The sequence below is a fragment of the Choloepus didactylus genome, chromosome 3 (assembly GCF_015220235.1).
Source record: "Choloepus didactylus isolate mChoDid1 chromosome 3, mChoDid1.pri, whole genome shotgun sequence".
NCBI lineage: Eukaryota > Metazoa > Chordata > Mammalia > Pilosa > Megalonychidae > Choloepus > Choloepus didactylus.
In genome coordinates this window covers 214157288-214171310 of record NC_051309.1, presented here as the reverse complement: position 1 = coordinate 214171310, position 14023 = coordinate 214157288, and the positions used below count along the sequence as shown (strand labels likewise).

Sequence of the window (14023 nt, the reverse complement as noted above, 5' to 3'; positions counted from 1 at the left end):
GGGATTTGCATATGTGCCTCAGGGCCTGAGCTCTGCCCTTCCCCTTTCTATGTTAACCAGAAGTACAAAAATCCTCGTCTTTTTTTTTTTTTTTTTTTTTCTTTTTCAATTCCTGTTTATTTTTGGCTCTTGGGGCAATGTCATCTTTTCAATATGAAGAAAAGCAGCAAGTTCAACACAAAATAGAAATTTGAAGTGTAGAATATGAAAAAACTTAAGGGTTGAGGGGAAGGCAGTAGCAAGAGATGAGATATCACAAAAAGGTGGAGGGTGTCCTGTCCCCTCTTCTGGGATATTGACTCAGACATCTAAGTGGCAGCACACACTTTCCCTGTCAGGTCTGCGATTCCTTTTTCGGGGTAAGAAAAGGTGGGATTGTGGCAGGGGTGAGTGTGGGCTTTCTGGACGCTTAGGGACCAAAGTTGATCTCTTCCCTTTTCATGAACTAGGGAAAGGAAGGAATCCAATGTGAGGGAGGAAGGGATCCCACTGACAGATTAGTGCAGACCCTTCCTAAGGGAACTGAGAGCTCAGGATGGAGCTTGGAGGGAAACTGAAATTGGGGTTAATACTGTAACATCTTCCCTGCAGCTGAGAGGAACAGGGAAGTACCTGGAAATCATGACAGCCTGGATTCCCCTCAAAACTGCGCTGCAATGTAAAATCCCACTCCCTTCCTTGTAGCAACTTCTACCTGCTATCAACTTGGTTTCCCTTTTCCTTGACCATCATGTGGGCTTACGATGTGGCCATTTGGGTTTACAGCACAGTTCTAAATGGGATCTGGATGAGACCCAGCATTTTGGAGACATACCTTAAGAGCAGAGAGAGAATTATTAACTGGACAGATGGGAGGGGTGGGCCCCAGAAGGAAATTGGGGCCACCCAGAATGCAGAAATTGAGGTTTTCCAAGGTGGAAAGAGAGAAGAGCCATTCAGCAAGCAGCAAATATTTATTGAGTGCCTACTATGTGCCAGGCACTGTTCAAGAACCACCCCCCTCCAAAAGGAAAAAAAAAGAGGCAGAAAATGCAAATTCTGTGGGAGAGGAAAGGGGCAGATGAGGAAGAAGGCTGAGGAAACTGAGAAGCCTGAGGTGATGGGGCTTTGCCTTAGGCCTCTTCTTCAGCCTCTTCACCAAAATCTTCCTCCTCTTCTGCGGTGGCATCCTGGTACTGCTGGTACTCAGAGACGAGGTCGTTCATGTTGCTCTCAGCTTCAGTGAACTCCATCTCGTCCATACCCTCACCTGTGTACCAGTGGAGGAAGGCCTTTCGGCGGAACATGGCTGTGAACTGCTCTGAGATGCGCTTGAAGAGCTCCTGGATGGCAGTGCTGTTGCCAATGAAGGTGACCGCCATCTTGAGGCCACGGGGTGGGATATTGCAGACAGCCGTCTTGACGTTGTTGGGGATCCATTCCATGAAGTAGCTGCTGTTCTTGTTCTGCACGTTGAGCATCTGCTCATCTACCTCCTTCATAGACATCCGCCCACGGAAGACAGCAGCCACGGTGAGGTACCGGCCGTGGCGGGGGTCACAGGCAGCCATCATGTTCTTGGCATCGAAGACCTGCTGGGTGAGTTCGGGCACGGTGAGGGCCCGGTACTGCTGGCTGCCACGGCTGGTCAGAGGGGCAAAGCCAGGCATGAAAAAGTGGAGACGTGGGAAGGGCACCATATTGACTGCCAGCTTGCGCAGGTCAGCGTTGAGCTGGCCAGGGAAGTGGAGGCAGGTGGTGACACCGCTCATGGTGGCTGAGATGAGATGGTTCAGGTCTCCGTACGTTGGTGTGGTCAGCTTGAGGGTGTGGAAGCAGATGTCGTAGAGGGCTTCATTGTCAATGCAGTAGGTCTCATCAGTGTTCTCTACCAACTGGTGGACGGAGAGGGTGGCATTGTAGGGCTCAACCACAGTGTCGGACACTTTGGGTGAGGGCACCACACTGAAGGTGTTCATGATGCGGTCAGGATACTCTTCACGGATCTTGCTGATAAGCAAGGTGCCCATTCCAGAGCCTGTGCCCCCGCCCAGCGAGTGGGTGAGTTGGAAGCCCTGCAGGCAGTCACAGCTCTCAGCTTCTTTCTGCACCACATCCAGGACTGAGTCAACCAGCTCGGCCCCTTCTGTATAGTGGCCCTTGGCCCAGTTGTTGCCTGCCCCTGACTGACCAAAAACAAAGTTGTCTGGTCTGAAGATCTGGCCAAAAGGACCTGAGCAAACAGAGTCCATGGTCCCAGGTTCTAGATCCACCAAGATGGCACGAGAAACATATTTGCCGCCTGTGGCTTCATTGTAGTACACGGAGATGCGGTCCAGCTGCAGGTCGCTGTCTCCATGGTAGGTGCCCGTAGGGTCGATGCCGTGTTCATCGCTGATCACCTCCCAAAACTTGGCACCGATCTGGTTGCCACACTGACCAGCCTGGATGTGCACTATTTCCCTCATGGTTAAAATTTATTTTAAGTTTTTGCTCGCCTCAAGGTACGGGGCAAGAGAATGATAATGAATTTTTCTCTCTGCGGGTCGCAAGCTGGCAGGATGGATCGTGCCCCGGAGGCTAGAGCAGCGAGGTCCGAACGCGGCAGCAGGAAGGCTTTGAGAGCAATCCTCCGCTTTTATTTTGGAGTTTTTCGTGTTGTTTTTTTTCTATGCCTGTCTCCTCTCTGCTGGGCTGGCTGCTCTCAGATTCTCTGGTGTCTGGTCTCAGTCTGTCTATGGTTGGAGTTTGGATCAGTAGAATGAGTTTCTGATAAGGGCTGCCACTGCAGTTCTCCCTTCTCCTTCCCGGAGCTGAGAGCCCCTCCTCCCAGGGGACTGAGCCTGGCAGGGAGGGGCGCAGATCCCCTGGCCGCAAAAACTTACAGATTTCGCTGATCTCAGCAGTTTGACGTTTTCATGAGTGTTGTATGAAGTATGCCCAAAGTCAGATTGCTCTGTGGTGTCCAGTCCACGCAGTTCCTGGCTTTCTACCTACTTTCCTGGAGGAGTAACTAAAACATAGAACTCACCAGTCCGCCATCTTGTCCTGCGTCCTCATATTTTTTGATCCATTCTGCCAATCTGTTTCTTTTAATTGGGGAGTTTAATCCATTTACATTCAATGTTATTACTGTATAGGCATTTCTTGAATCAGCCATCCTATCCTTTGGTTTATGTTTGACAGATATATTTTTTCCCTCACTCTTTTATTGTCCTTTAATGAACCAATATTGAATCTCTTTACTCCTGAACCTTTCTCCATCTCTCTCTCTCCTTTCTTTGTTTCTCTGTCAGTAGGGCTCCCTTTAGTATCTGAAATAGGGTAGGTCTTTTATTAGCAAAATCTCTCAGCATTTGTTTGTCTGTGAAAAATTTAAGCTCTCCCTCAGATTTGAAGGAGAGCTTTGCTGGATAAAGTATTCTTGGTTGGAAACTTTTCTCTCTCAGAATTTTAAATATGTCATGCCACTGCCTTCTCACCTCCATGGTGGCCACTGAGTAGTCATACTTAGTCTTACATTGTTTCCTTTGTATGTGGTGAATTGCTTTTCTCTTGCTGCTTTCTGAACTTGCTCCTTCTCTTCAATATTTGACAGTCTGATCAGAATATGTCTCTGAGTGGGTTTATTTGGATTTATTCTATTTGGAGTTTGCTGGGCACTTATGCTTTGTGTATTTATATTGTGTAGAAGGTTTGGGAAGTTTTCCCCAACAATTTCTTTGACTACTCTTTCTAGACCTTTACCCTTCCCTTCCCCTTCTGGGACACAAATCTTATATTTGGATGTTTTATTTTATCTATCATATCCCTGAGGTCCTTTTTGATTTTTTCAATTTTTTTCCCCATTCTTTCTTTTGTTCTTTTATTTTCCTTTCTGTGGTCCTCAAGGTCACTGATTCATTATTCAGTTTCCTCTAGTCTTGTACTATGAGTATCCAGAATCTTTTTAATTTGGTCAGCAGTTTCTTTTATTTCCATAAGATCATCTATTTTTTTTATTTACTCTTGCAATTTCTTCTTTATGCTCTTCTAGGGTCGTCTTCATGTCCTTTATATCCTGGGCCATGCTCTCATTGTTTGTCTTTAGTTCTTTGATTAATTACTCCAAGTACTGTGTCTCCTCTGACCTTTTGATTTGGGTGTTTGGGTTTGGGTTATCCATATCATCTGGTTTTTTTGTATGCTTTAAAATTTTCTGTTGTTTTTGGCCTCTTGGCATTTGCTTTACTTGATAGGGTTTTTGTAGGATATGTAGGATTATTCAAAGTCTGATGTCTAATTTGTCAGGTCTACAGCTTGGTGGCGTACACTTTCTCTAACTAACCAGCAGATGGCATCTGTGTCACCTATTCCCCTCAAGTCAGTTTTCCCCAACTTTGTCTTTGTGGTGTGTGGGGATTTGATTCTTGTGGGGTCCAATTGGTGCACCAAGTTTGGGTGTGTTGTTGGTGCTGTCCACCCTGAATGTGGGGCATGTGTCTGAGCGGTTAGGGAGGGAGAGCAGCTTTAATAATCAAACCTCCCAGGTGTTCCTGGAGCTTTAAAGCTGTTGCAAGAGTCTAAACCTTCATTTCAGTCTCATCACAGATTGTCGCTGCTGCTTACCCTCAAGTCCTTGGTATTGGCGAATGGTCCCTGGGATTTCCGAGTGGGTCCCTCTTCCAAGCTGTGCCGTTCTAGGGCCTCTGCTGAGGGAAGGTTGTGCTACGTGACAAGTGCACGCCATCTCTCAAGGGAAGATCTGGGCTGCCGGGCTGTGTAGGTGCGTTTCCAGCCTGCTGTAAGGATGGCTGTATGAGGCGTGTTAATTTCCCCCTTTTCACACAGCTCCACCTTCCCAGCTCTGGGACAGTTAGCTGTGGGTGTGCGAAAGGCTGTTGTCCATGCCCCATATTGTGATGTATGAGTGTGTTGCTGGAAACACTTGCTGTTGCACTGGGTTTTTTGGTGTGGCTCTGGGCTGTGGCGCCGGCGCCGGGCAGGAGCGTTCCCAGCCTGCCAGGAAGATGGCTGCAAGGGGCGTGGTTATTTTTCCTTTCTGGTGTCTTAAGAAGACCTTCCCCATCTCAGAGTCATAAACATTTTCTCTTATGCTTTCTTCCAATATTTTAAATTTGTTATATGTTTTTATGGTAAGTTTTTAACCGTCAGAGATTGATTCCTCGCTCTGAGACAATTAGCAGCAGGTGCACAAAAGGCTGTCTTCTATGCCAGATATTGAGGCATTCACAGAGCCCGTTCCTGCCATGCTTTACTATGTGGTTCTCAGTGCCATATCTGCAGCCACTTTTGGGTTTTTTAAAAAAGAACTAGTCCACCTCCAAACGGCAACCCACTGTTTCCCCATATCGCAGCAGGTCTGCTGGATGTTCACCAGGCTTACTCACTCATTTCAGAACGTAGACTCCCAGTTTCACCAAGTGCACAGTCCTTATGGATTTAGCACACCTTGTCCAGCCGGTGCATCGCTGGAACTGGTGTTCTGGGTTACTTTCTGGCTTTTATCTAGTATTTTTCACAGAGGTGTTTTTTTGCCTTGTCTCTCCTAGCCGCCATCTTAGGTTGTACTCATATGTTTTTGAACCCGTTTGTATTTCCTCTTCAGAAAAGTGTCTGTCCATGACTTTTGCCCATTTTTTAATTGGGTTGTTTGTCTTTCTGTTGTTGAGTTATAGGATTGCTTTATATATTCTGGATATTGAACCCTTATCTGATGTGTGGTTTCCAAATATTGTCTCCCATTGTGTAGGCTGCCTTGTTACCTTTTTGACAAAGTCCTTTGATGTACAAAAGTGTTTAATTTTGAGGAGATCCCATTTGTCTATTTGTTCTTTGGTTGCTCGTGCCTTGGGTGTAAGGTTTAGGAAATGTAGGAGATGGTGTAATGTCAGCTTGTCCCGCAATTAGTGATGCTAAATTTGACCACTGAATTAAAGTGGCCTGATACCTCTTTTTTAACATTACACTTTTTGTACTTGTGACTAGAAAGCAAACGGTATGTTTCTTGATACCATGATTATTCATTCACCTAATGATTTAAAGTGAATTAATCCTTGTCTGAATCAGTCTCTAGGGGTTAGAAAATGATGATTTTCTAATTCTATTATTTCTTCTACATTTACTAGCTGGCATTCTTCAGTAAGGTAGAGATTTCCCTTATCTACTGAGGCTGTTTTGGGTTATAGTTCCTGCTGGAAAGTTGGGATAAGCATTTAATTTTTAATCTTTACCGATTTTTAAATTAAGGAGGTAATTCATAGCCACTTCAAATGTGACAAATGAGTTTTTGTCATTCTCTGAGTATCGTTATGGAGTCTCGGATTTTGATAGATTGAGCATGATTCCACAAACTATAGTCATTATCTTGCTGGTCAGCCATTTGTCTTTTGTTTTTGGTGTCTTAAGAAGACCTTCCCCATCTCAGAGTCATAAACATTTTCTCTTATGCTTTCTTCCAATATTTTAAATTTGTTATGTTTTTATGGTAAGTTTTTAACTGTCAGAGATTGATTTTTGCACATGATATGGGATAGGGATTTAACTCCCCTGCCCAGGTATAGTCTGTTGTCTCTACTATTTTTTGACTAATTTGTTGTTTTTTCTTTTGATTTAAAGTACCACCCAGTCAGATACTGAATTTTCATACGCCCACAGAACTCTATTTCTGGGTACTTCATTTTATTCCGACAATCAGTTTTTCTAATCCTGTGCCAATACTACTGTTTACATTACTGTAGACTTTATTTTATGTTTTGGTGTCTGTAGCCACATTTCCTTTCTTTATTGTTTTCTTCCAGATAGTCCCGTCTGATATCTCTGTTCTTTTTTCTGGAACCCTTGTTGGATATTGTACTTCCTGGACTGGTCATGTAATTTTCTTTTCTTTTCCCCCCTCCTACTTTTTGTCTTTTTGTTGTACTTTCTGGAAATTTTCTTATTTTTAACTTTTAATAATTCTGTTGAGGTTCTCATTTGGCTGTCGTGTTGATAATGGTTTGTTCTCTGAGTGTTCCTTTAAAAAGCGATAGTTTTATGAATGCAGGATTTTCTTTTATCTCTCTGAGGATAGCATAGATTTTTAAAAAATTTTTTCCTCCTGCACAGTCTCTTTTTTCTCCAAATTGCTTCTTTTTTTCTTGATTGTAATATTCTGTTTTAGAGGCTTTCATCATATTCATAGTAATCCTTAGCTTTCTGCTCATGATTACAGGTAGAGTACCAAAAAGCTGACTGGAAGCCTTGACTGTGTGGTTGAAGCTTTTTGATTTTGAACTTCACTGCTGGGTGACCTGGCTGGTGCTTTTTTTTGGAGAAACTCCTTTTGGCGTCATATTTAGGTATTTCTTCTTAGATTACATAGGGCATAGACATCTAGTTTCCCACCTAGAGGGAGGGGAACCATTGCTACAATTTTGTGAGTCATGTGGTGGACGAGGTCTATGCTTTCACTACTCAGAGTGAATAGTCACTGGGGTTCCCTGTTTTGTTATGTCAGAGCCTTTCAGTTTTACTGTCTCCAGAGCATAAATTTCCAGATGTTTCCTGGGTAGAAAAGGGGCAGTTGCAGCAGCATAGAATTGGGGGGCAGAGAAGGGGCCTCTTCTCAAGTAGCTTTTACTCTAGTGCTTATTATAGTGCTTACTTTAGGCACTTCCAATTCTAGAGCTGCCAGTTCTTGTTCCTTTTAGAAATTCTGTGTACACCAGGTTGGTTCTCAGTTTTCCCTCCTGCTGGTCTGGTAGTTGTCTTTCACAGTTCTAGTAACTTGCTGCTAGTCGTTCTGCTTTCCCCTTCCAAAATTCTGTTGCCAGATTGTTTTTTGTTCTTCTAGACTTTGTTCACTCCTCATCATCAAAACAATCTATTTATTCTAACTTTAATAGAATTTGGGGAAGAAGCAACCAGAAGTTAACATTCTGATATTACTGTCATAATTTAAAACTGTTTTTAAAAAAATAAACATTAAAATTTTACAAGGAATGGAACCCATTCTTGCTATTTTAAGTAGTAACAGGTTGAGTATAGGAAATTGGTTGCTAACGAAATGGTGGAAGGTGATGCCTGCTGCATCTGCAGCAGTGAAAAATGGGTTGTTCACATCAAGTTTCTTAACATTTATGAAGCCAGTTGTAAGACACTGAAGCACTGTCAGGTTAACTAGCTGCCAGGAAATCTTCAGCTAGCAAGCATGTCTCCATGACTGTGCTTGCCACCCAAAGGACAGAGCATCATCTAACGCTAAGTTCTGCTCTCCAGTCCTTGCTTGAGTCCCTCTGTTTGGCAGGATTAAATTGCTTTTTTTGGGAACCACAGCTCTAAGAGGTTTGGGAATTTTTTTTTTTAGCTTTGTAGAAAGGCACACCTCCTTGAAGAGTGGAATGGTTGTTGAATGAACCAATTCAGGGTATCTTCCGTCCATAACACAAGGATGATGAGTAGGAATGTTCTTTTTCTTCATTTTCCACTAACACTTTAGAATTCATTTATATACGTGGATGCCAGGCATAGTTTCATTGTTTTGGGTTGGTGTATCTCCTATAACAAGAGTTTTGTTAGAATGAATCTTTCTTTATTTGAAAACATGCTTATTGTCTGTTTCTTACTGTTTCAGACAGAATCTTGTTGCGGGATGTAAAAGCTCTTACCCTCCACCATGACAAATATACCACCTCCCGTAGGCTGGATCCAATCCCACAGTTGAAATGCGTTGGAGGCACAGCTGGATGTGATTCGTATACCCCAAAAGTCATACAGTGTCAGAACAAAGGCTGGGATGGCTATGATGTACAGGTAATATTTGCTACATTGATGACAACACAAATGGAATTTTTTATTTAATAAAATATTTATTGGGACATTATTCAGTGACTTTGGGACACATACATAGAAAATCTCATATTAACTAATATATTTCCACTGTTAGTCTGTCTGCTTTCAAAAAGGATTTTAGATGGCTGCTCACTGGGCAAGAAACTTGTGTTGATAATTTCTCTTTCCATCAGAATGACATTATTGTTTGATATAACCTTTTTGCTTTGGTCTGTGCAATTCTGAGAGATTGTATGTTTACTGGGTGTATTAGGGTTCTCTAGGGAAGCAGAACCAACGGGATACCTGTAAATATGAGGTTTATAAAATGTCTCACACAACTGTGGAGATGCACGAGTCCACATTCTGTAGGGCAGGATGCACGAGTCCTAATTCTGTGGGGCAGGTCGCAAGCTGGCGACTCCGATGAAGGTCTTCGATGAACTTCCCAGGAGAGGCTGGCTGGCTGAAGAAAAAAATGGAAGTTCTCTCTTCTCCCTTAAAAGTCTCCAAGTGATTGGATTAAATCCAACTGATTGTATTCTCTCATTGCGGAAGGCACTCCCTTCGTTGATTGTAGATGTAATCTGTCTCAGATGCAGTCGACTGACTGATGATTTAATAAACCAGTCTTCTGGTTTATTATCCAGCCACGGAATGTCCTTGCAGTAATGGTGAGGCCAGTGTTTGCTTGAGCAGACACCTGCACACCATCACCTGGCCAAGTTGAAACTTGAACCTAACCATCACATTGGGTGATACTTACTTCACAATGTTTTTTCCAGTATTACCAATTGAATCAAATAATTTTTAGATTAAAACAGAAGTCCTTCTCCTATTTAACTTTTAAATTACTTTTACAGTCTTTGTAGAAAAAAAGACACTAATGGTGAAGCCATTTATTAAACATAATTTAAATTTGTGATATATAGAAATGAATAGGATGGCCTTCAAGAAACCGTCTTCCTAGTAAAGAGGTAAGCACTCAAATTACCTGGGAGAATTTCCTAAGTGCCAATAAAGCATTGTAAAGTCATATCTAGTTGGGGAAGATACTTAAAGGAGAAGATGTTCATGCTGTGTCTGGAAGGAAGGATAAGGTTTTTAGAGGTGAGGGGATAGAGAAGGTATTAATATGAGTGAAGAAGTATAGAACATATCAAACATTAGCTTACATTTAGTAGTGGGAAAGAGCTTCTTCCAATTTCAAGAGTTTAAATATAGTACTGGGAAGCCACTTTTTGTATGTGCTATTAAGGAAATGACAACACGATACTGATAGGGATATATTTGTTTTATTTTCTAAATCAGCACACTTATAAATCTTTTTTTTCCCAATAAAATTATTTTAAAAATACAATAGTGCAGCAAATTACAAGTTATCCAAATTAAAAACTTTTGTGCTTTGGAGTACACTATCAAGAAAGTGAAAAGACAACCCACAGAATGGGAGGCAGGTTTTGCAAACTACTTGTCTGATAAGGAACTTACATCTAGCATACATAAAGAACTGTTGCAACTCAACAATAAAGAGACAAATACCTAATTACAGTATGGGGAATGGGTCTGAGTAGATATTTCTCCAAATAAGATATGTAAATGGCCAAAAAGCACATGAAAACAATGCTCAACATCATTAGCCATCAGGGAAATGCAAGTCAAAACCACAATGAGACAACTTCACACCCAATAGAGTGAGTGTAATAAAAAACTGATATTATCAAGTATTGGTGAAGTTATAGAGAAATTGGAGCACTCATATACTTCTGGTGGGAATGTAAAGTATTGCAGCTACTTTCAAAAGTAGCCTGGCAGTCCCTCAAAAGGTTAAATGTAGAATTACTATATGACCCAAAAGTTCTGCTCCTCAGTATATACACAAGGGAAATAAAAACATATGTCCACACAAAACCGATATGTTAATGGTCACAGAAGCATTACTCATAATTTCAAAAAAGTGAAGAAACCCAAGTGTCCATCAACTGGTAAATGGATAAGCAGAAAGTACACACATACCATATGCACACGTGTGCGTGCATGTGTGTACAGGAACATTATTCAGCCATGGAAAGGAATGAAGTGCTGGTACATGCTACACCATGGATAAAACTTGGAAACATTATGCTAAATGAAAGAAGCCAGTCACAAAGAACCATATTGTATGATTCCATTCCAGAATAGGCAAATCCATAGTGATAGAAAGTAAACTGGTGGTTGCCTAGGGTTGGGGGTTTTGGAAGGTGGGAAATGGGAACTGACTACTAGTTGATACAGAGCTTTTTTTTGGGGTAATGGAAATATTCTAAAATTGATTGTGGTGATGATTGCACAACTCTGAATATGCTAAAAACCATTGAATTGTACACTTTGAATGATTGAATTGTATTGGTGTGAATAATATTTTAATAAAGCTGTTATAAAAATAAATAAAATAATGTATCTGATCTTTGAGAGAGGAAAATAATTTTTACAAAAACTTACAGAAAGGCAGTAGAACCAAATCTATTAGAGCTCGTATCTCTTTAAATATTGTTAATAAGCATATTATTCAGATCAGAATACAGTTACAGAATTTAAACTAAACTTTCCCTTTTTTTTTTTTTTTTAAGATTGAGGTTTTTGAGGCTGGCATGAATCATTTTGCATTTTCTAAATATCTTTTAGGAACTTAAGATAATTATGTATGTTTGGATCCCGTAAAGTTAGCCCATGGTTTTACAAAATTTGTATGGAAATTTTTTTTCTTATGTAATATCTCTGATGCTGTATGTAGCTAGCAGATCTTCATGTATGACTGATGCTTGAGCCTTAACATCTTAAAATCTCAATTTTTAAGGAAAGCATCTTGAACAACAGTGGTAAAAAGTTTGCTTAAATTTTATCAGTTATGGAATGCTTAATACATACAAGAGAATATATAACATGTAAGGGATAAAGAAAAGTAATAAAATAACCCTCATGTACCCACTCACCAGCTTAAGAAATAGGATGTTAGCATCACCAATATCTTTGAAGCTTCTAGTTTGCCCTCCCTCCACCACAGAAGGTACTCATTGTCCTGAATTTTATCATTCCCTTGCTTTATTTTGTAGTTTTTTGACATATATATAACCCCAATAATATATATTAAAGGAAAAAAATGTTTTGGTCCTAATAACCTATTTCTGTTTTTCTTCACAGTGGGAATGTAAGACTGATTTAGATGTCGCATACAAATTTGGAAAAACTGTGGTGAGCTGTGAAGGCTATGAATCCTCTGAAGACCAGTATGTACTAAGAGGATCCTGTGGCTTGGAGTATAACTTAGACTACACGGAACTTGGCCTAAAAAATTTGAGAGAGTCTGGAAAAAACCGTGGCTTCACATATTTCTCTGATTATTATAATAAGTTGTACTCCCCAGATTCCTGTGGCATCAGTGGATTGATAACCATCGTGGTGCTGCTTGGCATTGCCTTTGGAGTTTATAAGCTGTTCCTTAGTGATGGTCAAGATTCTCCTCCACCATACTCTGAGTATCCTCCGTATTCCCACCGTTACCAGGGATTCACCAGTTCAGCAGGACCCTCTCCCCCAGGCTTTAAGTCTGAGTTCGCAGGTAAGTTTCCCTAACAAGTGGCATGAAATAGGGTGCTGGTTTCTGAAATAGAAAATGATTGCATTTTATTTTTTACTTTTAACCCCTTTTTACCTCTTCTGCTTCTCTCTAAAGATAATATTATGATTACTAATTTAAAGACGTATGATTAAATTATAGATCAACTTAATTTGAAAACCTTGATCAGATTTGATAAAAAACATTTACCTTGACCCCTCCATCTCAGCAAACACACAAATTAATTCATTAAGCATTATAGATTGCAATGTAAAAGGTAAAACAATTAAATTTCCAGAAGAAAACATAGGAGAATGTTTCTCATGGCCTTAGTATGGTCAAAGATTTCTAAAATAAAACTCAAAAACACTAACGTAAAAGAAAAGATGAATAAGACTTTATTTAAATTAAGAACTTCTATTCACCCCCCCCCCCCCAAAAAAAAAAAAACCTATTAAGAAAATGAAAAGGCAAGCACAGACTGGGAGGGAATATTATGTGCAAAGTATATTTCCAATAGAGGACTTACATCTGGAATATATGAAGAACTCCCACAAATTGAAGAAAAGACATACAATCCAATTTTTGAAATGATCAAAAGACTTGAACAGGCACTTTATCCAGGTAGCCAATAAAAACATGAGAAGGTATGTGCTCAGCATTATTAATCTTTAGGGAAATGCAGATTAAACCACAATGTGATCAATATATAACTACCATAATGGCTAACTTTAAAAAGAAAGATTACCAAATATTGGCAAGGATGTGGAGTGATTGGAACTTCATGTGTTGCTGATGGGAGTGTAAAAATGGTAAAGGACTTTGGAAAACTGTCACTATCTACTAAAACTAAACATGTGCTGACTGTATGACCCAGCAATTCCATTCCTACATATATACCAAGAGAAATGAATGCATATATGTGCCAAGAGATATGTGCAAGAATGTTCATAGCAGCTTTCTTCATAAAGACAAAAACTGGAAATAGATTGTTCATAATCATTAAAATGGATCAAATTGTGAATTTTTCACACAATGGAATACTACATATCAGTGTAAATGAATCAACTACTGATACATGCAATAGTATTGTTAACTGTTAGAAACATAATGATGTGCCATAAACAAAAAAGTATGTATTGTCTTGATTCTATTTATAAAAAATTCAAGAATGGGCAAAACTAAAGTATGGCATGAGAAGTCAGAATAGTTCTTATCTCTGATATGAATGGGTATTTACTGGGAATCATCATGAGGGAACTTTCTGGGGTGCTAGAAATATTCTGTTGATGTGGATGGTAGTTACATGGATTATACATATGTAAAAATGTATTTGTTGTACGTGTAATATTAGTGTACTTTCCTATATGTATATTACATATCAATTAAAAAAAAAATCTCTCTGGACAGAAGGTTCTTTAAGACCTAGTCTCCCAACCAATACAAACACAAATCTGGCTGCCTCCACTTGGATTCCTCTGTTAGGGATTCAGGTACTGCTTCAGCTGGAACTTTTAGAGATGTTCAGTGAAGAAAGGAAGTAACTCTGAAAAATAGGGTCATCTTCTGGTAGCTGACTGAGATGGGCAGATGTGACCTTACAGGAAAACCTCCCAGTCCCACAATACATTCCTCCTT

General features: G+C 40.3%; 2 protein-coding genes across 2 annotated transcripts in view; one reads left to right on the top strand and one right to left on the bottom strand.

Moving 5' to 3' along the window:
- The window catches only part of SARAF (store-operated calcium entry associated regulatory factor), a 44679-nt gene that overhangs the window by 18670 nt on the left and 11986 nt on the right, over window positions 1-14023 (top strand). The window contains exons 2-3 of the mRNA XM_037831285.1: window positions 8594-8772; window positions 11971-12388. Of these exons, the coding sequence (XP_037687213.1) occupies window positions 8594-8772; window positions 11971-12388 (597 nt within the window). The remainder of the gene's footprint in view (window positions 1-8593; window positions 8773-11970; window positions 12389-14023) is intronic.
- Window positions 357-2565, bottom strand: LOC119530127 (tubulin beta chain). Its single transcript, XM_037831284.1, has one exon. The coding sequence runs from the start codon at window positions 2445-2447 to the stop codon at window positions 1113-1115; it is 1335 nt and encodes a 444-aa protein (XP_037687212.1). The 5' UTR covers window positions 2448-2565; the 3' UTR covers window positions 357-1112.

Bases quoted from the DNA above. Each gene is read 5' to 3' on its own strand.
- LOC119530127 (XM_037831284.1), bottom strand. From the start codon at position 2,447: ATGAGGGAAATAGTGCACATCCAGGCTGGTCAGTGTGGCAACCAGATC.